At 47.9% G+C, this 24,566-nt stretch overlaps 2 protein-coding genes across 2 annotated transcripts in view; one reads left to right on the forward strand and one right to left on the reverse strand.

Moving 5' to 3' along the window:
* Window positions 1-15,686, forward strand: part of sorcs2 (sortilin-related VPS10 domain containing receptor 2) — a gene marked incomplete at both ends in the record, with an annotated part of 248,143 nt that extends 232,457 nt beyond the window's left edge. Inside the window, 13 exon segments of the mRNA XM_080544142.1 lie at window positions 2,040-2,160; window positions 2,782-2,915; window positions 3,348-3,476; window positions 3,672-3,843; window positions 4,198-4,384; window positions 4,719-4,852; window positions 5,052-5,175; window positions 5,766-5,878; window positions 6,556-6,678; window positions 11,950-12,049; window positions 13,898-14,000; window positions 14,518-14,663; window positions 15,622-15,686. Of these exon segments, the coding sequence (XP_080400268.1) occupies window positions 2,040-2,160; window positions 2,782-2,915; window positions 3,348-3,476; window positions 3,672-3,843; window positions 4,198-4,384; window positions 4,719-4,852; window positions 5,052-5,175; window positions 5,766-5,878; window positions 6,556-6,678; window positions 11,950-12,049; window positions 13,898-14,000; window positions 14,518-14,663; window positions 15,622-15,686 (1,651 nt within the window).
* A 6,462-nt stretch (window positions 15,687-22,148) lies between these two features.
* The window catches only part of afap1 (actin filament associated protein 1), a gene marked incomplete at its 5' end in the record, with an annotated part of 32,447 nt that continues 30,029 nt past the window's right edge, over window positions 22,149-24,566 (reverse strand). The window contains 4 exon segments of the mRNA XM_080544143.1: window positions 22,149-22,297; window positions 23,023-23,193; window positions 23,512-23,702; window positions 24,344-24,378. Coding sequence (XP_080400269.1) covers window positions 22,271-22,297; window positions 23,023-23,193; window positions 23,512-23,702; window positions 24,344-24,378 — 424 coding nt within the window. The 3' untranslated portion in view covers window positions 22,149-22,270.

Genomic DNA, 24,566 nt, shown 5'->3' on the forward strand with positions numbered 1-24,566 from the left:
ATTCCAAAATCACTATCTGCCAAGTCATCTCTTTGACATGAGGCATTTTTGACACTACACAAAAGAGTGTGCTTGTGTGAAGCTTGACTTAGGCAATTATGCTATGAGGCTAACAATTTATGAATTGGATTCATTGTATCATCCGCTGTAGGCTACTGAGTTAGTCCTACATGGCTTGTAAACAAACTTCCGTTTTAGGACGTGTTCAAAAGCGAGCGCTGTGTGATCATCTAATTACGTGTCATTATGTGTTTTTAGCATGTCGACGTTCTATCAGCATGTTGTGATGTGCTTAACATGCAGTTAGGGCACTGAAAAATGACCTTGGCCCTACTTGGGGACTTTTACTTTTTCACCAGACCCTGTAACACATGCACATACATACACACGCATGCATGCGAAATCTGCCTCCTGTGAGATCGGGCAAGGATAGAAACGTGTAGGGGGACAACTGATGGCCAACAACGATTACCCCCAGGTAAAAAAAAAAATCACACCTCCATGACAGCCGAGTCTCGTCTTATAATTAGGTTTTTGAACAGTGACTTAGCACCAAGGACAGCCTGCGAAATGGAGTGCTCACTCCTCATACTAATGATGGTGGGTCGAACCTCTGTGAAGGGAACGATCTTTAAGGGTTTCACACTATATGCCTTTCAGAGAGAGAGAGAGAGAGTGGGGGAAAGAGAGAGAGGGAGAAGGAGGGAGGGAGGGAGGGAGAAGGAGAGAGAGAGAGGGAGAGAGAGAGGGAGAAGGAGGGGGGGAGGGAGGGAGAAGGAGGGAGGGAGGGAGGGAGAAGGAGAGAGAGAGAGAGGGAGAGAGAGAGGGAGAAGGAGGGAGGGAGGGAGAGAGAAGGAGAGAGAGAGAGAGAAAGAGAGAGGGAGGGAGAAAGAGAGAGAGACAGAGAACGAGAGAGAGAGAGCGAGAGAGAGAGAGAGAGAGAGGGAGGGAGGGAGAGGGAGACAGAGAGAGAGAGGGAGAGAGCGATATAGACATGGAGATAGACACAGAGAGAGAGAGCGAGAGAGGCAGAGAGAGAGAGAACGAGAGAGAGAGAGAGAGAGAGAGAGGAAAAACAGCATCTGTGCATTGGAGAGCATTGTGTCATTTACTCTTACTCTCATTATCCGGCAATATGTTTCCTTCTCGCTCGGCTCTCATGAGGGATGAAGGGGATAGATGGCGTGCCTATCAAAACGCCATACGCCCGCACCGTTGACATGTTTCCGGAACAATCTGTTGCTGAAAGGAATGCGGTCTGTATAGATGGTCAAAGAGAAAAGAGCTCGGCTAATTAACATACCGGTTTCTGTACTTCTTCAGTTTTTCTTGCCAAGATATATATAAATATATTTATCTGAGTCGTTTTATTGAAGTGGAAGTACATGCAACCTCTAGTTTACTTCTATCTCGCTAATGAGTGTCATTACGAATAGTCTTTTGAGTCTGCGTAGAGACACCGTTACTGCAAAGTGCTTCCGTTCTACAGAGACGTTGTTCATCCGTCTGAAGGCAAATCACAGTAGAGGGACATCTGTCTGTCTATACAGAGTAGACGCACCGCTACAGGAGCGTTCAAGCGGAACCTCCCTGCTCATTAGAGACATGTTTGATGATGAGACTGACTTGGGCCTCTGTCTTGATGTAAAGTTAGTGCCAGCGTGTTGCCTTCATCACAGCCCTGATGGGCGAGGACTTGACATGGGAGTTGTAGTTTTTATGAAGATTGATGGATAGATAGAGAGATAGAGATGTTAATGTATGTATAGAATGCGTAAATCCCAGACACACACACACACACACACGCACTCACACTCACTCACACACACACACACACACACACACACACACACACACACACACACACACACACAGAGTTGTTGGATGGATTGGATTGATGGAAAGATAGAAAGACAGAGATGTACAGTGTGAGAATGTTATACATACATGTCATATATATCTCTCTGGTGTGTGTGTGTGTGTGTGTGTGTGTGTGTGTGTGTGTGTGTGTGTGTGTGTGTGTGTGTGTGTGTCTCCAGGGTGTTTGGCCACATCAGCTACAGGTCAGACTGGGAGCTGGTGAAGGTGGACTTCCGCCAGTCCTTCCCGCGGCAGTGTACAGAGGCAGACTACGACTCCTGGAAACTCACTGACCTGCAGGTAACACACACACACACACACACACACACACACACACACACACATACACACACACACACATACACACACACACACACACACACACACACACATACACACACACACACACACACACACACCACACACACACACTACCTCACAACAACAACACACACACACATAACCATAACCCTAACAGTAAGGAGTTTAAAAGAGTAAAAGCAAAGTGACTGAAGACTGAAGAGACTACCGTAATGTAAGGTGAATAAAAGCTCAAATGTAGTAAAGAAAAAAAAAAGAAGAAAAAAAGGATGAGCTAAAAGAACTGAATGACTAAAAGAAAAAAACACCCTGAGGCTAAAAATGCAATCTTCAGTTTGTCTTCTGTTGTGTGTGTGTGTGTGTGTGTGTGTGTGTGTGTGTGTGTGTGTGTGTGTGTGTGTGTGTGTGTGTGTGTGATGTGTGCTCCCTATCAGAACTTGGTCAGGACTTGTTGTTGTTGCATTTTGCACACACACACACACACACGCACACACGCGCACACACAAAAAAACTGGACAGCATTAACGTTGTAGACAATATGACCTGGGGACTGTAGCAGTGTTAAACGCACTCCCACATCATCTGCTGTGTCATCCCCAGGGAGAGAAGTGCATCATGGGTCAGGAGTGGAGTTTCAGGAAGAGGAAGGACTCTGCGTTGTGTATCAAGGGGAGGAGCTACACGTCGGCCCTGACCACCAAGCCCTGCCAGTGTACGGAGAAAGACTATAACTGGTGAGACACACAGCGAGAGATGATATAGACAGTAGAATGGGTCACCCCGGGGCGCTTAGGTGGCGTAGCGGGTTAAGCGTTGACCATGTAACCGCAGGGTCCCCGGTTCGATTCCGGCCGGGTACATATCCTGCATGTCATCCCTCCTCTCTCTCTCACCCATCCTTCCTGTCTAAATCTTCACTGTAACTGTCAATCAAAATGAAAAATATGAGTGGGACTGCCCCACTCCTAAAAAATAACTTAAAAAAAGAAATAAAAATGGGTCACCCCGGATTATTGAAGTGTTATGGAAGGAGAAGCCGTGGTATATCGTGGATATTGGCACAGCTAGCGGGGTGGTTAAGCACGACACGAAGCAGACTGCCGTTATACTATAGATAGACCATTGACCCCCAGGTTGACCTTTGACCCCTGCTCTCTTGTGTTCAGTGACTACGGCTTCGAGCGAGCCCAGACCCTGAAGGCGGAGGGAGAGCGGTGTTTCGCAGACTTCTGGCACGACCCAGACTCCCCCCCCGACGACTGTCACCTGGGACACAGCTACGAGTCCAGCACCGGGTGAGAGGGGCCGCGCACGCACGCACGCACACACACACTCACACACACGCAAGCACACACACACACACACCACACGCACACATGCATACACACACGCAAGCACACACACACACACACGCACACACACACACACACACACACACACACACACACACACACACACAGTAACGTGGTGCTGTCCTGGTGTGTGTTCAGGTACAGGAAGGTGGTGTCTAATGCGTGTGAGGCCGGGGTGAACAAGCAGCAGAGCGCCAAGCAGCACACCTGTCCTCTGCTGCCCCCTAGAGGCCTGCAGCTGGGGATCAAGGGCCACATGCTGGCCGTGGCGCCCGGTGATGACATCACCTTCATGGTCCACCAGGAGCAGGTAGGTAGTCAGTTATGTGTGGCAGCATCACTAGGTTATGAACCAAAGCTTCAGACAGAACCAGAAAAATTCCTAATAAGTCAACACTTGAGAGAGTGCAGAGTGTGTGAGGGAGAGAGAGAGAGAGAAAGAATTTGTGTGTGTGTGTGTGTGTGTGTTTGTGTGTGCGTGTGCGTGCGCGTGCGCGGTGTGGTGTGGTGTGGTGTGGTGTGGTGTGTGTGTGCGCGAGAGTGTGTGTGTCACACGCAAGTTCTATCGCCACAATGTTTTAACAACAACCGATACTACCGGATGAATTTGCCTAATATCAAGTGTGCCTCCCCCCCCCCCCCCCCCCACACACACACACACCAGGGTGACACCACCAGTACCAAGTACCAGGTGGACCTGGGAGACGGGGTCCGGGCCATCTACCAGAACCTAACGGTGACAGACGAGCCCATCCAGCACCGCTACGAGAAGCTGGGCGTCTACCGGGTCACGGTGAAGGCCGAGAACCAGGCGGGTCACGACCAGGCCACCCTGTACATCCAGGTCACAGGTGAGGGGGCTCTCAACCAATCAGAACAGCTCTATATATCTATCTATCTATCTATATAAGGATGGGCTGCTGAATGATTTAGCACTAGAACAGCCGTGCCTTTTTGACGTACTATAAGAGCCACCCTTGGGGATCAAATGACCCCCCCACTTTACAATGCTAAGCTGCTATTTACACACACACAAAAAATTAAATACATAAATAAATAAGTGTTTTACTCACAGGGGTCGGTCAAATGACCCCTCGTGGCTGGGGACAAAAGACAAAATGGAGGGTGGTAAAAAAAAAAACGTCTTTCTTTCTCTCCACCCCCCCCCCCCCACCCCCCCCCCAGCCCCCCTACAGGAAGTCCACCTGGAAGTGGTTCCCATCGCTGGGAGGAACCAGGAAGTCAACCTGACTGCGGTGGTGCTCCCCTCAGAGGCCAACCTGACCGTGTTCTACTGGTGGATCGGAGACAGCCTGCAGGTACCGACCCGCTTTGGGTTGAAACCCCAAATACTGATGTTTTGGACTCGCAAAAAAAAAAAAAAAAATATTTCGATGTATAAAAGTACTAAATATGCACTAACATTTTTCGTTGACATATAGTACGCCTGGGTGGGAGACAAAATACATTATTTGGTGAGGGAATTGGCGACTTGAGGATGATTGTTTTGACTTGCAGCCCAAGCTGTCCCTGGAGAACAGTCTGCTGGTGCGCTTCCCAGAGACGGGAGAGGTGGCGGTCACCGTCCAGGCCTCTAACGGACGCTCCATGGTGCAGGACACCAGGATGGTGCGCGTCTACGGTAAGACCTTGACATCATGGGGGGGGGGGGGGGGGGGGGGGGGTAGAGCATTTTAGCATCACATGGTGTCCTCACATACAGGATGTCACCTTTCTGTGCACAAATATAGATGTACTTTATTTATTTATAACACTCAGCTAGAAGTGACTGTACCTCATGTGCCGCCATTGGTGTGTGAATGTGTGTGTGAATGGGTGAATGAGAGGCCATTGTAAAGTGCTTTGGAGCAGCAAAAAAGGCGATATATAAGTGCAGTCCATTTACCATTTACCCCTGAACTGAGAACTGTTACGTCAGAATAAACACCCGAGCTGCACACTTTTTAAACCTTTTCTTTTATCGAATCACTGTTTGTGATTTTATTATTCATCTGTAAACTAAACTGACTAGTGAGAAACCACACAGACTTATTCTGTTGCCTGTTAAACGGTGGATATACAGATACATCCAGAGTTATGTACTGTAGATTAATGTCTCATTTCATTTCATCAATGTGTCATTTCGAACTGAAGATGTGAGAGTGTTGACTCCTCTGTCTGTCCTGTCCTTCTGTCCTGTCCTTCTGTCTGTCCTGTCCTTCCCGATCCCAGATGGTTTCCAGGTCCTCCCCCTGAGTTTCAGCAGGAACCTGGACCGCTTCAACCCCGACATCCCAGAGTGGAGGGAAGACGTAGGTCAGGTGGTCACCAAGATCCTGGCCAAGGTAAGGCTCCATGGTTACCGTCTCCATGGTTACTAGTCTAAATAACTCTAGTAGGGTGTCTGAAGACAGGTTTAATGAAGAAGTCCCAAAAGCTACAATGTCATGTTTTCGACCTTTAACACTAGAACAGCCATGAGTGGGATCATTTGATCCCTGTGAGTAAAACAAATTATTAGATGTTATATCTTCAAATTTCAGGACCCTCCTTTCATGGCTTTTACTAGATATGTGCGTTCTACCACCCAGTATCGTTACATTTTCAAAATCACATCAGGATAAGCTAGTATAAAGCTACTTTGCAGTTTTTCTGTGTAGGAGGCAGGCTAATTTATGAGGCGCACCAACTAGTGGTCGTTGTGTGTAAGTAGCAGCTTCCCATTGTAAAGACAATGGTCATTTGACCTCCGAGGCGGCTCTTATAGTAGGTAAAATAGGCACGGCTGTTCTAGTGTTAACCCTATGTCCATCCAACTTGACTTGATAACATGGGCGCTTTTACCCGACCCAGATGAAGGTCCTAGTTCCAAGCTTAATCTGTGTTAGTGAAACAGTCTGTAGTAGGGTTACTCGAAAAATGACACTAGTAGGTTGTCTGAAGACAGGTTTCATGAAGAAGTCCCAAGTGCTACAATATCATGTTTCTGACTCGAAGCTTCCCCCCCCCCCCACCCCCACAGATGACAGGAATTCCACAAGAGTCCCTGGTAACCATGGTGAAACCAGGCCTGCCCACCACTGCGGACCTCTACGTCCTCCCCCTGGAGAGCAAGCCGGCCAAGAGGAGTGTGTTTGTCGATAAGGTAGGCTACAGTGTTATGTACCGTATATGGTGTCATGGTAGATATTTCCAAATGTGACACGGACTGATCATTTTGTTCCGCATGTCGGCAACCGATCGAAATGTTCAGACTTTTCTTTTGAAACACGTTAACTACGTTTCAACGTTGTTGAGAATCACAAACACAAACTTCACTCGCTAGTGAAGCCAAAAACACTGCAACGCAACGGATCGGGTGAGTAATCCCCACTGCTATCTAGTTAGCTATAACACTACCGGTACTTGACATTGGAGCTAGGGTTAGGGCTGGAGCTAGGGTTAAGGCTGGAGCTAGGGTTAAGTCTGGAGCTAGGGTTAAGTCTGGAGCTAGGGTTAGGCCTGGAGCTAGGGTTAGGGCTGGAGCTAGGGTTAAGGCTGGAGCTAGGGTTAGGCCTGGAGCTAGGGTTAGGGCTGGAGCTAGGGTTAGGGCTGGAACTAGGGTTAGGCCTGGAGCTAGGGTTAGGTCTGGAGCTAGGGTTAAGGCTGGAGCTAGGGTTAGGCCTGGAGCTAGGGTTAGGCCTGGAGCTAGGGTTAGGGCTGGAGCTAGGGTTAGGGCTGGAGCTAGGGTTAGGCCTGGAGCTAGGGTTAAGTCTGGAGCTAGGGTTAGGCCTGGAGCTAGGGTTAGGACTGGAGCTAGGGTTAGGGCTGGAGCTAGGGTTAGGCCTGGAGCTAGGGTTAGGACTGGAGCTAGGGTTAGGCCTGGAGCTAGGGTTAGGACTGGAGCTAGGGTTAGGTCTGGAGCTAGGGTTTGATTGAATTGATTGAAAACCTTTATTGTCCCCAATGGGGAAATTTTGTTGTCAAACAGCTCAGTTAGGGCAGAAAACATTCAGTACAGAAAACAGAAAAACATTCAATAAAATACATAAAACAGTGCAGGCTCAATAAGTAAAAAGTTCCAAAAGTTCCATCTCCAGGTCTCCCCCACCCTGCAGGGCCTGGTTGTAGAGTCGGAGTGCAGCTGGAATAAAGGACTGTCCAAATCTTTTTGTACTTTGACGGGGGAGAACAAATCTGTGGCTGAACTTGCTCCTCATCCCTGCCAGCTCGCAGTACATCGGGTGGGAGGGATTGGCCAGCATGGCCGCCAGTTTTTTCCCCATCCTCTGTTCTGCCACCACCTCTAGGCTGTCCAGCCCGGTCCCCACCACAGAGCTGGCCTTCTTCACCAGTTTGTTTAGCTTCGCAGCATCCCTGGCACAGATGTTTCCACCCCAGCAGGCCACGGCGAAGAACAGAACGCTGGCAACCACCGACTGATAAAACATTTGCAGCAGCTTGTTGCAGACACCGAAAGACCTCAGCCTTCTCAGGAAAAACAGTCTGCTCTGCCCTTTCCTGAGAAGAGCCTCGGTGTTGTCAGTCCAGTCCAGTTTGTTATTAATTTGTACTCCCAGGTACCTGTAGGAGTCCACCCTCTCGACTTCCACCCCCTTGATGATGATGGGGGCTGGGGTCCTTCTCTTCCTCCTAAAATCCACCACCAACTCCTTTGTTTTGCTGGTGTTAAGCAAAAGGTAGTTGGTGTCGCACCACTGCACGAAGCTCTCCACCAGGGCCCTGTACTCCTCATCCCTGTCGTCTGTGATGTAACCGACGATAGAGGAGTCATCCGAAAACTTCTGCAGGTGGCACTGGTCGGAGCTAAACTGGAAGTCGGAGGTATAGAGGGTGAAGAGAAAGGGTGACAGAACAGTTCCCTGGGGGGCACCGGTGTTGCACACCACCACCTCAGACTGACAGCCCTGCAGTCTCACATACTGACGCCTGTCTGTGAGGTAGTTGTGGATCCAAGCCGTCAGGGAGTCCTCCACACACATCACTGCTAGTTTGTCAGCCAGCAGTGATGGCTTGATAGTGTTAAATGCACTGGAGAAGTCGAAGAACATGGTCCTCACCATGCTCTGTGGCCTCTCCAGGTGTGTGTAGGCCCTGTGCAGCATGTAAATGATGGCGTCCTCCACCCCCATGCTCTCCTGGTATGCAAACTGCCGGGGGTCCAGGAAGTCCTTCACCTGGGGCTTAAGGTGTTGCAGCACTAGCCTCTCCAGGATCTTCATGACCTGTGGTGTCAGGGCGACAGGTCTGTAGTCGTTTGGGGTGCTGGGCCGTCCCTTCTTTGGCACTGGGACGATACAAGAGGTCTTCCAGAGCTGTGGCACCCTCCTCAGTCTTAGAGATAGACTGAAGAGATGTTGGAATGTGTCCGCCAGCTCTCCAGCACACACCTTCAGAACCCTGGGGTTGATGTTGTCTGGACCTCTGGACTTGTTCACATTCACCCTGGAAAGCTGCCTTCTCACCTGCTCAGATGTTATAAAGCTGTGAGTACCGGTGTCTCCAGGTGTGAAGCATGCTCCCTGGCTCCTGTTGTTGGTAAGGGGAGGCAGTTGCTGCTGGGGTGCTGCTGGGGTGTCAGGGGGAGTGGGGGCTACTGTTGCCAGGGGTGCGGTACATTGGAGAGGGGAAGAGAGGGTCGGGGGCTGTGGGGGGTGACAGGGGGATGGGGGGGGTGACAGGGTCGGGGGCTGTGACAGGGTCGGGGGCTGTGACAGGGTCGGGGCTGTGACAGGGTCGGGGGCTGTGGGGGGTGACAGGGGGATGGTTGGTCAAACCTGTTAAAGAAGCAGTTCAGGTCATCTGCCTGCTCTCGGGTCCCCTCCACCACAGTATGTGGCTGCTTGTGGCCCGTGATCTTCTTGAAGCCCTTCCACACCTCCTTGGAGCTGTGGGCCTCTAGCCCGCCCTCCAATTTCCTCCTGTATTCCTCTTTGGCTGCTCTCAGCTCCTTCTTCACCTCCTTCTGAGTGGCCCTGGCTCCCTCAGTGTCCCCTGCCTTAAACAGCCTCCTCTTCCTTTTCAGAAGGTTCTTGATGTTCCCATTTATCCACGGCTTGTTGTTAGGAAAGCACCGTACCTTTTTAATGGGGACGATGCTCTCCTCGCAGAACTTGATATAGTCTGTGACACAGTCTAGCAGACCATCTATGTCCTCCCCGTGGACTCTCTGGAACATCCCCCAGTCGGTTGTTTCAAAACACGCCCTCAGCTCCTCCTCCACGTCTTCTGACCATTGCTGGACAGTCCTGGTGGTGATAGGCAGCCTTTTTATGATAGGGGTGTATGTTGGTTCCATCCAGACCATATTGTGATCGGATGCCCCTAGTGGCGGGAGGGCAGTGGATGTGTAGGCTCCCTTCACATTGGCATATAGTTTGTCTAGTATTTTGTTCTCCCTTGTTTTACATGTGACATACTGGGTAAAATCCGTCAATGTCTTTTCCATATTTACATGGTTGAAGTCCCCATTCACAATGATAAATGCGTTTGGGTGAGCGGTCTGTATCCCCGCGATACAGGAATGGATGACGTCATTTGCGCGCGCCGGGTTCGCGCTTGGTGGAATGTAAATAGTCACAGCCACAACATGTGAAAACTCTCTCGGACAGAGATCTGGCCTCAAACCTAGCGCCAACAGTTCTATGTCTGGAGTGCAGACTTGCTCTTTGATAGTGATATGACCTGGCTTGCACCATTTGGAATTAACAAACACAGCGATCCCGCCTCCTTTTATCTTACCGCTGTTTCTCGTTCTGTCCGCGCGGACCATTGTGAAACCATCTTGTTCCATCGCCCCGTCTGGGATACCAGGATTCAGCCAGGATTCAGTCAGGAATAGCAGGCTGCATTTCCCATATTCCCCCTGTCCCTTCATCAGAGCAGAGAGCTCATCAGCCTTGTTGACCAGCGACCTGACGTTCCCCATAAGAACAGACGGCAGGTAGGTCCTATTTGCTTGTCTGTCTCTCCTCGCCCTCACGAACGCGCCAGCCCTCTTTCCTCGTCTGCGTGTCCTTATTTCGCTGGGCACTCCTGTAGGGGGAGCGGCGTCTCGACTCCTAAAGGCAATGAGCTCCTCTCTGGAATACACCCGCATTCCTCCGTTTATCAGGCACATATTGAGCACTCCGGTTAAAAGATAAAAGATAAAAGTTTGAAATAAAAGGTTGAAAAGGGCTAAAAAAGGGCTAAAAAGTAGAAGTAAGACTGAGCTGTTTCACTGGAGCTAGGGTTAGGCCTGGAGCTAGGGTTAAGGCTGGAGCTAGGGTTAGGACTGGAGCTAGGGTTAGGTCTGGAGCTAGGGTTAGGCCTGGAGCTAGGGTTAAGGCTGGAGCTAGGGTTAGGACTGGAGCTAGGGTTAGGTCTGGAGCTAGGGTTAGGCCTGGAGCTAGGGTTAAGGCTGGAGCTAGCGTTAGGGCTGGAGCTAGGGTTAAGTCTGGAGCTAGGGTTAGGGCTGGAGCTAGGGTTAGGCCTGGAGCTAGGGTTAGGGCTGGAGCTAGGGTTAGGGCTGGAACTAGGGTTAGGGCTGGAGCTAGGGTTAGGACTGGAGCTAGGGTTAGGCCTGGAGCTAGGGTTAGGACTGGAGCTAGGGTTAGGTCTGGAGCTAGGGCTAGGACTGGAGCTAGGGTTAGGCCTGGAGCTAGGGTTAGGCCTGGAGCTAGGGTTAGGACTGGAGCTAGGGTTAGGTCTGGAGCTAGGGTTAGGCCTGGAGCTAGGGTTAAGTCTGGAGCTAGGGTTAGGGCTGGAGCTAGGGTTAGGGCTGGAGCTAGGGTTAGGACTGGAGCTAGGGTTAGGGCTGGAGCTAGGGTTAGGCCTGGAGCTATGGTTAGGGCTGGAGCTTGGGTTAAGGCTGGAGCTAGGGTTAAGTCTGGAGCTAGGGTTATGGCTGGAGCTAGGGTAAGGCCTGGAGCTAGGGTTAGGCCTGGAGCTAGGGCTTGTCGGACCAAAATGGCAACCAATCGACAACCAATCGAAATGTTCCGACCTTTCTTTTGAAACACGGAACTACGTTTCAACGTTGTTGAGAATCACAAACACAAAAACTGAATGAATCCAAAAACACTGTAACGCAACGGATTGGGTGAGTAATCCCCACTGCTCCCTAGTTAACTATAACACTACTTTACATTGTTAGCAGGCTCCCAAAACAAGCTGTGTTAGTCGACTAGCGATGTGTGTCCTTGATTATCAACGACGCTGAAATGTGTTGACATTTTTTGAAAGAAAAGTCCCGATCGTTACATCGGATCCCGACATGAGGACCAAAGCATTAGAACGTGTCACATGGTTTCACGGTAGATATTTCCAAATGTGGAACAGGTGATGTTGTTGTAAGGCTACTTCAGTATGAGCAGTTGGATATGTTATGTTGTCGTTGAGCGAATATTGTTTATTTGACCTTTGACCTCCTCAGCGTATCCCGGCCATCAAGCAGGCCTTCAATGAGAACAATGTGAGTCTCATCGTACGAGGAGGTCTGCAGGTGTTGGTGACCTTAGCTGACCCTGACGCAGGTAACCGTAGCGACGCGCACACACACACACACACACATAGACACACACACAGACACACAGACGCACACACACACACACACAGACGGACACAGACACACACACAGACGCACACAGACACACACACAGACACACACACACACACACACACACACACACACACAGACAGACACACACACAGACAGACACACACACAGACACACACACAGACACACACACACATACACACACACAGACACACACACACACTCACACACACACACACACACACACACACACAGACGCACACAGACACAGACGCACACAGACACACACAGACATAGACACACACACACAGACACACACAGACAGACACACACAGACACACAGACGCACACAGACACACACACACACACACACAGATCACACATACACAGACACACAGACACATGCAGACACTGTGCAGTAGCAGTAGCGTCGTTGTGATTGTGAATTATGATGTCATGATAGCTATGTCATTGTCTCCGGTTTGATTTGACGACGAATGGATAACTCCTCTACATGTTATCAATCTATTTCAAAGGACTACTAGTAACTAATGATTCAACCACGAGGGCAACAGAGACTGGTGCGTTTTGACTTGGCCCCCCCACCCCCCTCTCCCCCCCTGCAACCTCTCTCCCCCTTCCCCCCCTCCTTGTTTCTCAAGAGGGGGTCTAACACATTTCCTCAGCTCCATCTTGATTATCTTCAATCTCTCTGCTTCTAGTGTGTTTAGTGTGTTATTTATTGCCCTCATTGCTGGTCAGTCTTACTAAAGTCTTACTAAAAAAAGCGGCTCTTTGGTGTTTCAAACCGTTGGTAGATCTGCTGAGGTAAAACAGGAAACGACGGGCCAATAACCTCCTAATATCTGCTGCTACGCCTCCGTTACCTCTCTATCTCTCTAGCTCTCTATCTGTCTATCTCTCTCTCTCTCTCTATCTCTCTACCTCTCTATCTCTCTCTCTCTCTATCTCTCTCTCTCTATCTCTCTCTCTCTCCATCTCTCTATCTCTCTATATCTCTATCTCTCTATCTCTCTCTCTCTATCTCTCTCTCTGCAGTTTGATTGCTGATCTCTTTTATCTGATTACAAAACCTTGAATTTGTAAGATTTGAGTGTGTGTGTGTTCAACGTTGTGGGGGATTATGGATGTGGATAGAAATAGAACAGAGTTGCAGTGAGATCTGTCTGTGTAGGTGTGTTGTTGATATGTTGTGTGTGTGTGCTGCTGTCCTCTACATGTGACTCAGTGTATCTGGCATCCACATCCACATCCACAGCAGGTGTGTGTGTGTGTGTGTGTGTGTGTGTGTGTGTGTGTGTGTGTGTGTGTGTGTGTGTGTGTGTGTGACCCTGCTCGTGTGTGTGTGTGACCCTGCTCGTGTGTGTGTGTGACCCTGCTCATGTGTGTGTGTGTGTGTGTGTGTGTGTGTGTGTCCCTGCTTGTGTGTGTGTGTGTGTGTGTGTGTGTGTGTGTGTGTGTGTGTGTGTGACCCTGCTCGTGTGTGTTTGTGTGTGGGTGACCCTGCTGATGTGTGTGTGTGCGTGTGTGTGTGACCCTGCTCATGTGTGTGTGTGACCATGCTCATGTGTGTGTGTGACCATGCTCATGTGTGTGTGTGACCCTGCTCATGTGTGTGTGTGACCATGCTCATGTGTGTGTGTGACCATGCTCATGTGTGTGTGTGTGTGTGTGTGTGTGTGACCCTGCTCATGTGTGTGTGTGACCCTGCTCATGTGTGTGTGTGACCCTGCTCATGTGTGTGTGTGTGTGTGTGTGTGTGTGTGTGACCCTGCTCATGTGTGTGTGTGTGTTCCCTCCCCAGGCTCCCAGGGCGGGGCGTCTGGTCCTGGTGTCTGGGCGTTGGCCGTCATCTTCCTCATCAGCCTCATCGCTACGGGATCCTTCATCCTCTACAAGTTCAAAAGGTGAGAAACAACGACCCAATAACCCCCATATAACCCCCTATAACCATATAACCCCCCCTCCCCCCCAAACCCAACAATACCATAAATAGGATGATATAGTCATTTAGAATAATGCCTTAATTCACAGCAGACTACAGCGGATGACAGTATTATTCAGTATGTGTGACACGTTCTAATGCGTTGGTCCGCATATCGGGATCTGATGTAATGTTCTGACATTTCTTCTAGACATTTCTTCTATACTATAAGCGCATCATGCATGACCACAGGTGAATGCACAACTAGCACAGGCTCATTTAGTTTCTGTCCCCTATTCTGTCCACTATAAGATCCACAATCACTAACAACCCCCCCACCCCTCACCCCCCCGCATCCCAACTCACAGTTCACAAAAATGCACAATGAACAAAATTATGACTTACAAAAACTACAAATCAAAACCCCCATCGTTAAAAAACTACAAATCCCACAGTCCTTGGCTTAGGACTGAGGATGCCTATCCTCCGCTGTTTTTCAGAAAACTGCCGGGCAGGAACGTGTACGCCCAGATGCACAACGAGAAGGAGCAGGAGATGACCAGCCCCGTCAACCACAGCGAGGACACCCAGAACATCATCCAGGGGGAGGAGTTCATCGACGACGACCTGGACTCGCAGACTCTAGGTAACGCTGGAGGTAGCCCCATCTTCCGTTCCCTTATAAGGACTAACCCACACCACCACTACTAACAACCACCAACTGACAACAACCGACTCACACTGACAAGGTACTGTTGTGTTGTATTTCTTCAGTATTCAGCGTCTTTGAGCCCCGGAAACGCGCTATATAAATATAATGAATTATTATTATTATTATTATTATTATTATTATTATTATTATTATTATCAGTATTCGTGACGGGCAGCTGGTGAAATCCCGGGAACAAGTCGGCAGCCGGTGAAAATGTTCCGACTTTTATTCTGAAAAATTATAACTGCAATAAGTGTCAACGTTTGCGAGCGTGTCAGCTAACACAGCTTGTTTTGTGAGCCTGCTAACAATGTAAAGCAGTGTTACAGTTAACTAGTTAGCAGTGGGGATTACTCACCGAATCCATCGCGTTGCCGTGTTTCGGCTTGACTAGCGAGCGTGTCGTCGATTTTCAACAACGTTGACATTTATTGAAATTTTTCCTGAATAAAAAGCCTGAACAATTTGATCGGTTGCAGACTTGTTTACGGTTTCGCCAGCTGACAGTAGCCTCTTAACCCTATATCATATAACATTATCAAACAAGTTAACCCAACCTCTAAGTACAAACTTCCATCAGAGTACAACCAACATCAAAAGTTGAAATAATCAAGGTGAAATACACAGTTCAAAGGTGTACCCAGTGTATCCTGGCAGTCTCACTGTGGTGATGGTGGTGGTCTCTCTCTCTCTCTCTTTCTCTCTCTCTCTCTCTCTCTCTCTCTCTCTCTCTCTCTCTCTTCTCTCTCTCTCTCTCTCTCTCTCTCTCTCTTTCTCTCTTTCTTTCTCTCTGTCTCTCTCTCTCTTTCTCTCTTTCTTTCTCTCTCTCTCTCTCTCTCTCTCTCTCTCTCTCTCTCTCTCTGTCTCTGTCTCTCTCTCTCCCTGTTGCCAGGCAACCACTCGGGCGTGGTCCTGAGCATCAACTCCAGGGAGCTTCACAGCTACCTGACCAGCTGATGTCCCGCCCCCCCCCTCGCGCTAACGACGTGCTAACCCGGCTAGCCGGCTAACGAGCACAGGGACTCCACTCTCTCTCTACTCTGCCTTCCGCCTTTCGACTCCGGTCCCAGTCCCACCACGCCCTTCTTCACTGAGGAGGAGGAGGAGGAGGAGGAGAGAAACCGCCACCAACAACACTGCAGCCAAGGCAGTACTCTTATTATCTCCTCCTCTATCTGACTCCTCTCCTCCTCTCTCCAACGCTCCCTCCTCCTCCCTCCATTTTGTTACGTTCTCTCGCTCTCGCCGTCCTCCCGGGGGGGAACCAGAGGGACACTTTGTCCTCCGTTCTCCTCCACGTGTCCCTCTCTACCCCCCCCCCCCCCCCCCCCCCCCCCCCCACAGAGTGTTGAACGGGGCCACTCCGCTTTTTTTACCCAACGTCCTTTGCACTTCCTCTGTGTCGTGTCCTGTGTCAGACACCGTGTCGTCATTGGCTAACCCCCCCCCTCCACCCCCGCCTCAGAGACTTTGGTCGGACGCCACCCAGTGAAGACTGACAGGAAGTGGATAATCACAACAGGAAGAAGGAAAGAAAGACGGACACCGCCCACTGACAATGTTATTTGAGAGACGCTCTGTAAAAAAAAAAAAAAAAAAGAATCACTGACTCTTGTGACTCACAGACACATATAGTAGCTACACACTCTCCCTCCTCCCTCTGTTTGTTACCCCCCCCCCCCCCCCCACTACTGTGTGTAGTAGTCGTTCTGGAGGTCACGTTTCACTAGTAAGAGGGTACTGGGGGTGCTTTACACACAACTATGACCAAAATGGAGCTGTGAAAACAACAGGTCAGAGCCATAGAAAGCAGGTTCGTGGCCACACACACAGTTGGATAGGCTAACTAACTCCCTACGCACAGTATCTGAGGTACTTTCAACTCTCTGGTTTTAAGCAGTGGAAGTTAAGTTTGTTGTCACGTTATATAGTACATCTGAGAGAAGGTCAGGTCACTCCTCCTTATCACCTTAGGTGGCGGGAAAATGGGTATTGTTGAGGCCATTATCGTCATACCAGGAAATGTGTATTCAGGCACGATCTCTAACTCTCACCTGTACTGTCCACAGCTCTGACAGGGTGATACCAAAGGGAGAGGAGTCAGGTTGTAGGTGTTCATTGGTCCCAGCATTTGAATTGGCTCTCATTTTTTCATTCATTTTCTTACACACACACACGCACGCACACACACGCACACACACACAGACACATGCACGCACACAGACACGCATGCACACACACACACACACACGCGTGCGCCTCTAATGCAATAATTATCTTTCCCATGAAATAATGATATTACCCTTTTGATATCTCCAATTGAGGACAGTTGGTTTCCTTTCCCTCATTAGTGTCAGTTTGAAGCGGAACGGTTTGAAATAAAGTCGGTTGGCTTTGCTAAAAGAATGCAGTTGTCCGTATAGCCACCAGGGGGTGCTGGTGCACTGTTTTAACTCTCAGACACAGGTACTTGAAAAGCCCCAGCTTCCATGATGAAATTCCTCATTTACAACTTTTTTTTTTATTTTTTTTTACTGTCTTTCATTATACAACGGTATAACAATGCTCTCTATAATAATTCATATATTAATCCTCTTTATTTTTTTTCATTTTTTTTTTCAAGATGAATTATTTCTTGTTTTATGGTTTTATGCTACTCGGCGAGTATAGATGAAGTAAGAGAGGGGTGACGCTTAATATGACGAGTGATATTTAGATAATCAGCAGCGTTGTCACCTCCCAGTTTAGACAACCAGAGTGACTCTCCCCCACGGTGCCTAAAGAGAGCAGGGTCCTCTGCTCAGCGACATTTACCTGTGCTTGTATTTATTTATGACTAACGAACAACTTTGACCCCTTCAAAAAATACCCACCGGGGGGTCAAAAGGTCAAGGTGCGCTTTATTTTTTCCCCCCTAGAGACAAGGTCGTCGGAGGAGGGTCAGGGAGGAGAGGTTCGACCGGTGGCCTATATTAGGCAGTAGAGTTTGTGGTGGTATGTCTCCTTTACGATTAGGTTTCGTGTACATATACATGTAAATATGAACAACCTCCCCAATGTACATAGCCCTTCACATGGGTGTGAGTATTTTACACTAATACCAAAACACACAGCATCTTTTGAATGCCCCCCCCCCCACCCCCTTTCACAGATGACACAAAGAACTTTCTCAATACCATGTTGCTTGCTTGTATCGTTTTCGGCATTATTTCAGTGTAATACGTATCAGTAGACATCAGTAGGGCTTCTTGTTGTCTCCATTGTTAATTGCTTAAGGATTTTCGCATTGTCTAATCTACAAACATGCACTACTGCTCACAGACACACACACACGGTACCTATGGAGATGTTAGATGTGTTGATTTCTGTTCATTCCGGTCATATCCTGTAAGCTTGTCAGATCAGTAGCTTTTCCCTGCTTTCACAGTAGACATTTCTTTTCACTAATGATGTGATCGTTATGTCAGGTGCACCATAGGGGCGTTCAGAGAGACACGCGGACACACTTCAGGTCAGTACAGACCCCAGAGGAGCTCCACCCAGTTGGGTTTTGAGGGGAGACCTTTCCCAGTAAACAAAGAGTCGGAATGTGGGTTCAGATGACGTCTTTCTAGGACGTCCAGATTACGTCTTTCTTGGACGTCCAGGTGACGTCTTTAGGACGTCTTATGGACTACAGAATCGTCTTCTGTAGTCCATAAGACGTCCTAAAGACGTCATCTGGACGTCCTAGAAAGATGTCATCTGAACCCACATTCCGGCTTCCCTGAGGACGTCTTTTGGACTCTTTGTTTACTGGGTTGGAAAGTTCTAGACCGATGCTATAGTTTCAACCTCAGGCTCTCCATTGTGTTCATCGCATACAGTTGACACATGCAGATCAAACCACACGGATCTATTCTATTTGATTATGTGTTTTTTCATCTTTTGTACATATTCTATGGTCACGTTTGGCTTGTTCTTAGTTTTCTAGTGATGTGTCGTCTGTTTAGTTTTTCGAAGGAGAAGGGGGAGTTAAAGAGAATTCAATATTATATTTGTGAAGGAGATTCCACTTGATGACACAACAGACCATGTGAAATTGACCGCACAGTTTTATTAATATGTTATTTGTTTGATTTTGGTATTAAAAAAAAATGTTTGAAGGCCTCAACAGAAAGCGTAGTGCACTTAACCTGCATTCTGGAATAAATCACTCCCATAACTGTACATTTGTTGGTTGTCATCATTTCACACTGTAAACCTCCATTATTCAATATCCCAAGTTAACCACAAACACAGCCTTAATGAAGATCAGCCAATTCCCTCGAAGTCAGTCATCCAGGTGAATCCAATCAGATTCAGTTATAATCTCCACGATTCATCAGTTTATTCTCCTGATAGCTCTTAGATCATGTTGTATTATGCTAGTAATGACATGTATTACACTTTTGGCTTCATCATTTCTGAAATTATTAATATACAGAATAATGACATTTCCACTGGGGTTTACAGGTTTCATTTGGGTCTCTAACACACAAATACCAATAAAGAAGCCGACCGGAGCAGTACAGGGGACGTTTGGAAAGAGGTTTTTATTTTATTAACTTTTTATTTACAGCCGTTATTATTCCGTCACCGAGTTGGCGACTGTCAGAGAGAACGTACAATGGAGTAGAAAAATCTAAGGTGCGAAACAAACACTGTTGCTTTATTCCCTACTCCTGACGCTGCCCACCCCCACCCGCATAACCCCCCCCCTCCCTCCCTCACCCCCACCCTTCCCCATCCCTCCCGCAAAGCTATGTACAATGGGTTCACATTTTCTGACGTCATCTCTCGCTCTCTTTCTCTCTCTCTCGCCCCGTTTCAGATGTGTTTTTAATAGAAGAAATAAAATGGGTCGATGATCCAAAATAAACATCAGACATGTCTCAACACTTCCAGCAACACCCTCAGCTGTCCTCTCTCTCTCTCCCTTCCTCCTGTCGACTAGCTCCTAGCTTGCAGAATCATGGGCTTCGATCTGAAGGGACGTTGAAGTAGAGTAGGGATTCATAAACTACTGATCACTGTTCTGTCTATAGCCTCACCAGACCAACCTGACCCAACGGTGCACGGTAGAACAGCGCTTTCGAAGGTCAATGTGCCTTGAATGAATGTATGTGCACGCTAACAGTGGTGCTGTCATGTCAGATTAAGTCTGCCTGGCTAAATAGTGTCCGCCTGATGTAACCAATGTCTTGTCGAACGCCGTTGCTATGCACTTATCTAATCTTCTCACACTTGAATACCATTAAGGTTGATGCAGGCTCACTAGTCAGCTATAGCTTTTATGTTGGCATCCATGGATATTTAATATTAAAACACCTGCTAGCATGCTAACTTCACACGTAATTCGCTCCGCTAATATTACAGAGTTGGCTAGTTAACCCACATCACGTCAGCCAAAGTAGTGATGAATAATATCATTCCATAACGGGATACTACTTTGTTTCCAAACATAGCTAGCTAGCTCACTTACTTATCAAATGTAGCTTTTATGTTTACATTTACATCAGGCGAATGTAAGCATCAGCACTATTTGGCAGACGGACATAATTTGGCATGACAGGACATCAACTTGCTATTCAGGGGGGGGTCATCACCCTCTACAAAGCACATGAATGGTATGGATATGGTAGATGGTGATATGGCACACGCATTGCCAAAGCACCATGAGAAATCAATTGTACAAGTGTGTGTGTGTGTGTGTCTGTGTGTGTCTGTCTATGTGTGTGTGTCTGCATGTTGTCTGTGATGACTAACAAGAAGCTACAGTAGCGGCTGATGTTGAGGAAACCACAACCAGGTCACAGTGTCTGATTTAGCGGAGGAACACACGGTCCGTTTGGACCGCACAGCAAGAAGAGCTTCTATTTCTAACAGTGTATTGATGATGGGTTTGGAATGTGCCTGGGAGACATTTTTACATACACACACACACACACACGCACGCACACTCACACACACACGCAGGGCTACAGTACACCAGTGGCTGATGATGATGAAGCGAGCTGGTCTGAGCTGAGTCAGATAAAAGAGGCCTCCATGTTAAATGAGGGCCACGCCCCTTCTGGTGACCTCTGACCCCTGACCACGGCCCTCAGACAGGCATCCAACACTCACTCACACAGGCATCCATCAGTGGTGCTCAGCTGCTCTACCGGGCCCAGTTTAACCTTTAACCTTTCATCTGGATCAATGAAGATCCTGATTGGGATCATTCCCAGTATTGGGGAATGATCCCAATTCTGGACCACAACCCAGTAAACAAAGAGTCCAAAAGACGTCCTCAGGGAAGCCGGAATGTGGGTTCAGATGGCGTCTTTCTAGGACGTCCAGATGATAAGACGTCCTAAAGACGTCATCTGGACGTCCTAGAAAGACGTCATCTTTCACATTCCGGCTTCCCTGAGGACGTCTTTTGGACTCTTTGTTTACTGGGTTGTGGTCCAGATGAAAGGTTTTGAACAGCCGGGCCCTGATGTCAAGATCACATGGATTGTCTCGACAATGACGCTGAAGATTAGATCTGCCCATCCAGATGATGTGGACACGAGTGGAGCCGTGCAGTGAACTACTCTAAACACTCTCGAACCAAAAAGAGTGTCCCGTTGAGTAGGAGAGATACATGTCGTAGAATGGGAGCCACCTATACTACAAACAAAAAGCTTTAAATATCAACATAAATAATCACAGGGATGCTAGGATTTTACTTTAAACATTTACAAATAAATACTTGGCTTTGCACTTGATTTGGAACAGCTCAGGAGATGTGTAAAACCAGCTTCTCATAGGATGGAGAAAACATCAAAGAGTTGGCTGTGACCACTGGCGGACTCAGGGGGGGGGCAGGGGGGGCGACCGCCCCACGGTTGAAAAACGTCTCTCTTAAGTGCCCTTTTGAGTGGCAAAAATGCCCTTTTGAGTGGCGAAAATGAAAGGACGTGCCCTATTGGTGCCCCTCCAATGGTCTAAACTTGACCATGTGCCCCCACAGTTGAAAAACGTCACACTAAAGTGCCCTTTTGAGTGGCAAAATTAGAGGATGTGCCCTATTGGCTGCCCTTCCAATGGTCTAAACTTGACCATGTGCACTGATGGGGTCCCATGTTGTGCAGTAGGTGCCCTTTTTTTCTTTTCGCCCCCCCCTGCCCTTCAAACAGCCTGAGTCCGCCACTGGCTGTGACTATGTGCTTGACGTGAAGAAGACGATTGGGGCGATACAAACAGCAGAACAAAGTGGTGGAAACATGCCGGGTATAATACATGGTATTATAAAATAGGAAGCTAAAAGAGAGAGTGCTATTTTCCGTATGGTGTTGTGGTAATAAAGTATACTCAAAAATCAGCATCGTATCTTCTTTTCTTTCTCGCAGCACCAAGTTTCTATGCTAGAAATGCTATGCTTGTGTACTCCTCTCCCACATGTCTCTCATATGAACCGTTTTAAATAAATATATACACACATTTTGTTTTGAAAAAAGCAAAGTAGGATAAGACTGTTGCAGAGGGTGTCTTTATGTGCCGGTCTTCATCTCCCATTCCTGCGAGAGAGACAGAGAAGAGAGACAGAGAAGAGAGAGAGAGAGAGAGACAGAGAAGAGAGAGAGACAGAGAAGAGAGAGAGAGAGAGAGAGAGAGAGACAGAGAAGAGAGACAGAGAGAGAGAGAAGAGAACATTGACTAATGGGTAATAAAGGAAGAATCTTAATCACTGCAAAAACTCAGCTCTCAAAAACAAGAAAAAAAGCAATAAAATGGGGGGGAATTATCACATAAAATAAGCTAAATGATCTGCCAACAGATAAAACAAGTAAAAGATCTTAAAACTAGTGCAGTCAGACAAAAGACAAGCATATTTGATTTGAGTTCATCTTACTTAGATTTACTGTTTGCGGTGTGTAGGTGACACACTATCTAAAAACATCTATGAGGAGAGTGAGGAGAGCGTGTGTGTGGAGAGTGAGTATATGTACACCTAGTACACTCATAGTCATACACACTTACACACATACACTGATACGCAGCACTTTTGTTGTAAAGAATGACAAAACTGTATTGTGATTGTATCTTGTATATTGTATGCTCTTTGTATGTTTCTTGGTGCATTGTGTTGTGTATGTTCTTGTCTTGGTTGTTTTGTCTACCAACGAGGACCACGTTGGGAAAAAGTGTTTCAGTACGCTTTCACCTGCTATCCTCTGGGATGTACTGTCTGTACTTTTTACCCAAATCAATCAATCAATCAATCAATCAATCAATCAGTCACCTTGGCCTTCCTGAGGACGTGTCCGCGGACCGGTGTTGGTTTCTGGCTGGCGTGGCGGCGCAGGAGGGAGGCGCTGTTGACGGGCAGGGAGCAGGTCTCTGTGTCGCTGGTGTCACAGCTGGAGATGGGAGAGTTCTCCTGGGTACGCGTACGCCGCAGAGACACTGGGGACTGGAGACACACACACACACACACACACACGCAAGTCAGCAGGTTATCCAACTCTACATCAACATTAGTTTGTATGCCCAGTGGTTGATTTTTACAGTGGTTTCAATCGTTACAAAAACGAGTACGATGATATAAAATACAATATAATACAATACAGTACGGTAGTAAATGAGTAAATGAGCTCCTCTCAAGTAAGATGTTCAGGGACTATGGATGAAAACTAGCTTTCTTGGCTAATTCTGGTGCATTTTTTTGATGTACACTGTCCCTGCCAAATAAACAATAATAAAACATATATTTATATAACCGGTGCTGTACCTGTGGGCTGGAGGTGCCAGACTTGGGTTCGATGGTGAGGCCCAGGGTGACCCCCCCGCTCAAGGCCTTCTTCAGACTCTCCTTCACCTCCGTCAGCTCCAGCTCCAGGTTCACCCTCTCATCCTCCTTCAGCTTACACTCGTCCTCCACCTTCTTCAGTCGCTCCGTCAGCGAGGCCTGAGAACGCTTACCTGAGAGAGAGGGAGAGAGAGAGATAGATAGAGAAAGAGAGAGAGAGATAGATAGATAGAGAAAGAGAGAGAGAGAGAGATAGACAGGGGTTAACGTGAGGATTAGCAGAGGATATCTTTCTGTGTGTGTGTGTGTGTGTGTGTGTGTTTTGAATCTTGCTATGATCATAATTCACAAGAAGATAAGAGTGTGTGATTAATGACTGTGAACGACGAGAAATGTTGTCCTCCCGCTCTCTCTCTCTCACCTCCACCCAATCCATCCTTCACCACTCTACCTCTCCCCCTCATCCTTATTCCATCTCCTGTCACCCTCTACTCTCTCCCTCTACTCTCCCTGCTACTTCTCCTTCTCCTATCTCTACACTCCCTCCCACTCTCCCTCTCCCTCCCTCCCTCTCCCTCTCTCTCTCCCTCTCCCTCTCCCTCTCCTTCTTCCTCTCCCTCTCCACCCCTCTCTCTCTCTACTAGGGTTGGGCAGTTTCCAATTTTTAATACCGTTAAACCGTCACCAGATTTAAGCGTGGTTTAGGGTTTTCTAAATCACGTAGGGCTTTGACAGAGCCGGCAATTTCAAATGATGAATTTGTGACAGGTTATTTATTTGACAAATTATTTTTTTTACCAAAAGTTGTCGGCACTTTCCATAGCGTCTTCAACCACACAGACAGTGGCCCTGGACAAACACTCTTAAAGCGTTTATTATTATATTCACACATGCCCGGCAGATATTTTTTATGACAGTATTTACGTTATTGGTGTTGACACCGCTGCTATTTTAAAATACAGCGGTTTAAGATATTACCGTAACACCGCCCAACTGTACGTGACACGTCATTTTTGACAGGTTATTTATTTGACAAA

Source organism: Nansenia antarctica (assembly GCF_963989245.1).
Source record: "Nansenia antarctica genome assembly, chromosome: 13".
Lineage (NCBI taxonomy): Eukaryota > Metazoa > Chordata > Actinopteri > Argentiniformes > Microstomatidae > Nansenia > Nansenia antarctica.